Source organism: Notothenia coriiceps, unplaced genomic scaffold (genome assembly GCF_000735185.1).
Source record: "Notothenia coriiceps isolate Sejong01 unplaced genomic scaffold, NC01 NC01_scaffold00002818, whole genome shotgun sequence".
Taxonomy (NCBI): Eukaryota; Metazoa; Chordata; class Actinopteri; order Perciformes; family Nototheniidae; genus Notothenia; species Notothenia coriiceps.
The window spans coordinates 3,465-7,160 of NW_011335519.1; the positions used below are offsets into that span (position 1 = coordinate 3,465).

The following is a 3,696-nucleotide window of genomic DNA, read 5'->3' on the forward strand; positions in this document are numbered from 1 at the left end:
TATCTATCTATCTCTCAAAAGTATTCCAGTGCCAATAGTGGCCAAGATCTTCCTATGTAGTTTTTTTTTACGTGATCTTAACACAAGCAAAATAATAAAGTTGATGTGCGCAATCCTGAAGTTTATAGAGTAGTGCAGGAATGAGTCCTAAGCTCTGGAAATGAGTTAGCATTTTAGCACACCTAAACTCCCTCGTCTTGAAGTCGTTTTTCAACGTATTTTTTGTTATATTTCCAAAATAAGGTCTGTGGTTAACACAAGCTGAAGAGATTTCCATGTTTTGTTTTACAACATAGAATACGTCAGTTAATATCCCACTCGTGAATGTCTAACAGTGCATTCACACCGGACGCGATATGATTTTTGGATCGCATCGCGTCCGTTCAAATCAATGTAAAGACTCAGATAGACGCGATTGAAGCGAGTTCAACCTTTTAAATTTTGCCGTCAAATTCACGTGAAGAAAAATATATGTTAATATGTGGAGATTATCATTCTGAATGAAAACTGTTAAGTATCATAAACATGTGTTTGCCAGAGAGTTTATTTTCTGCAATATTCCAAAATCCAATGGAAAAATCACATTTGATATTTGTTGAGGGAGCCCCTGTGATGCTAACTTCCGGGTCGGCCTACAAAAACATGCACCACTGTATTAGCGCATCCAAATAAAGCTGACTTGGCATTACTATAGTAGGTAGCTCACACCTCCATCGTCTGAGGAGAAAGTATCTTCATCTGAGGACAGCTGTCGTCATCGTTACATTTACATTCTCAGAAAGCAAGATCAGTGTCTATGAGCCCTGCGGTGCCACAGGCTGACTTTTTGAAGAACAACCTGCCCTTCCTCCTCTTCCTCCTCCTCTTTCTCCTGCTCTTCCTCCTCCTCTTCCTCCCTATCTGTCATGCAGCGGTCTTCCTCTGTCCTTATATGTGCGTGACCCAGCAAGGTCTTAGTCCTGCTTTTCTGGCTTGACTTGTCCTTAACAACATCCAGGGAAGTCCCTGCCTCTCTTCTATCATCTTCTTCTTCCTCCCCCTCTTCTTCATCTTCATTTTCCTCTTCTTCCTCCTCCTCCTCTTCATCCTCATCGTCATGCTCTTCTATTGCCACCGTCAGCCCTAACTTACTATGGCCAGCTAGCTGAAAGAAAGAGGAGTGCGGTGCAGACGGGCAGGTGGAGAGTGCTGCGTCGTACATGGAGAAAGGCAGGTGGAGGTAGTGTCCTGCAGCCGCCGCCGCTGCGTAGATGCAGCAGCACGTCTGGGCGGAGTCGGGGCGTAGATCCCCCTGCCCCGCACGGACCACCCGGAAGCGCTTACGGAAAGGAGGTCCGGCTTGGGGTGCTAAGCAGATGCGGGTGGGCACTGCTCCGTGGAGGGCCTGGTGGGAGGGGTTAGCGCTGGGGGCCGGGGGGCCGGGGGTGAAGGCGGCGTTTGGGGGGAAGCACCAGTCGGCGCTCTGGAGGAGGATCTCGGTCCGCAGGCGCCGGAGGAGGTTGTTCACGAGTACGGAGCGCCGGAGGAAGGCCTCGGGGTCGTCGATGAAGCGCATCTTCTCCAGGGAGAGGCGCAGCACGTGGGTGCGCTCCTCGAGCACCGGAGCAACCTGAGGACACGTTAGATATATGTAGCCTTGTCAGTTGATAGAAACCCAGACACCAAATATAAATGACTTGAGAGACAGAGTGAAGGGGTTTTATATTTTTTTCTGGCAGAAATAATGTTAATGCAAACTAACTCAAAAAAGTGAGATGCAGGCTAATGAATCCCTTTTTTGTCTATCGTTAACCTAACTCAACCAATGTAGCACTACCAGTGCAAAAAGTAAATTTACTCAACTACAGTACTTAAGTAATATTTTGCCTGACTTGTATTGCTAATATACTAAGTATTTGACATAGTAAATTGGCCCCATATTGATAAGCTGCAACATTTAAATGATCCAACATGCATTTGTCCTTTATAAAAACAGTATGATATCTATACCTTTTAATACATGAAGTACATTTTGCTCGTAATACTGGTACTTCTACTGAAGTCACAGTTTCAATTAGGGCTTTTACTTGATTTCTACTTAAGTAAAGGTTCTGAGTACTTCTTCCACCAATGGGCACTACCCTTATAACCCATCTGATGGTAGCAGTGTTGTATGCTTGCATGCATGATTGTTTTTTGAAAAACACCAACATGTATTACTTTCATGCAGATTTATACAATGTATGGTGCCCTTATACATTCCCATAACTGAAACAAATATGTAAGTCATGCAAAACAGAATTTTTATGACTCCTAAGTGTCTGTTATTTCTGTTAGGTGACTATAGAGGACACTTTGTAATCACATTACATCATATAGGACATGTTGGATGAATATGATTTCTGACACAGTGACAGTCAAAATGAATGATGACAAATGATACGGTATAATAGTAAGCAGTTTGGTTGCAGCTTTGAAATGTTTTGTAAGCTAAATTCACAGTAGAAAATGATACTGGAGTTATTTAAGAGTATGGCATTGTAATGAGGTCAGTTGGGATACACTGTGTACTGAGTGTATTAAGAATGTGTGTGTGTCAAAACGTACAGTCTGGCAGTAAGTCCTGAAGCTGAAGGGCGGCTCATCCTCATCATCCACAAACTTCCTCTTGAAGTACGCAATCCTTGATACTGAGACATGATCAGGAGCTCGTCTGCAGGGAGGGGCTGCAGACACAACGTACATTTAAGAGTTGTTAACAAAAGTGGTGTAAAAACAACATAAATATAATACTAGGCAAGACACTAGCCTTTGAATGGAGAAAATGTTTTGTTAACAGTCACCCTGGTTAAGCTTGAGTTGAACATTAGAACCAATAGAAGCCTAAGGACAGCCAGCTTTTCTAGAAGAACAGCTTTCTTTGGTAACTCAGTTGATTCTGAAATGACTATTCAAATAGCAGTGTACCTAAATTAATCCTTAAATGACATCTAATATGTTATTTAGTTAATTGCTCAGGTGCATGTGCTGCACTACTGTATGTAGTAGGGCGTTGTGATTCCCCCCACCCTGCGATATATATTGCGATATGAAAAAATACAGGAATTGAAGAAAAGACCGTTTTTCCCCCCGCAAACCATCCTTTCTTGAACTGTAATGCTATACAATTGGTATTTTTCTAACTATATTTAACAGGATGAAGGATTTCAGTCACGGATGTCTGGATCTTAAGTTATCAGAGCAACAAGCTGAGCTAGCTCCGTTAGCAGCGCCAAACTGAGAAATACATAAAACTACTTTATTCAGTGTTTTTACCTGTAATCACCGGGTCCGTTTGCTTTGGAGATTTGATTGTGATTGATGGTTTGCTGTGCATGCAGAGCCTGCATGTCACTCACTCAAGCACCCCTGACATGAGAGCCGCGCAAGTTGTCCTTTTGTAGCAAGCAGCAAAATAATTGTAACATCACGTGTTTTAGTTAATTTGCCTACTTAATATCGCAAGTCCTAAAAAAAAGAAAGAAAAGAAAATCTCACGTCCTGCGATGTGAATATCGCGATTATCGTCACGACACGATATATCGTGCAGCCCTACTATGTAGTAGTGCTACCTACCTCAACTCAGAGGTTCCATAATGATTAGGGATGCACCGAATATTCGGCCGCCGAAAATTATCGGCCGAAAATGGTTAAAAAGGCACTTTCGGCTTTCGGCCG

General features: G+C 42.9%; 1 protein-coding gene across 1 annotated transcript; it reads right to left on the reverse strand.

Annotated features, from left to right (window-relative positions):
- Positions 1-566: 566 nt before the first annotated feature.
- sertad4 (SERTA domain containing 4) lies at positions 567-2,724 on the reverse strand. The gene is made up of 2 exons (XM_010765860.1): positions 2,587-2,724; positions 567-1,609 (listed from the first exon to the last, which is right to left on the reverse strand). Exons 1-2 carry the CDS (start codon positions 2,722-2,724, stop codon positions 788-790), a joined length of 960 nt encoding a protein of 319 aa, XP_010764162.1. The 3' UTR covers positions 567-787.
- Between the last annotated feature and the right edge of the window lie 972 nt (positions 2,725-3,696).

Excerpts from the sequence above, each read along its gene's own strand:
- sertad4 (XM_010765860.1), bottom strand. The coding sequence starts at position 2,724 with ATGTACGTTGTGTCTGCAGCCCCTCCCTGCAGACGAGCTCCTGATCAT. Across the intron at positions 1,610-2,586 it reads TCAGGACTTACTGCCAGACT|GTTGCTCCGGTGCTCGAGGA; the intron begins GTACGTTTTGAC and ends ACGTGTCCTCAG.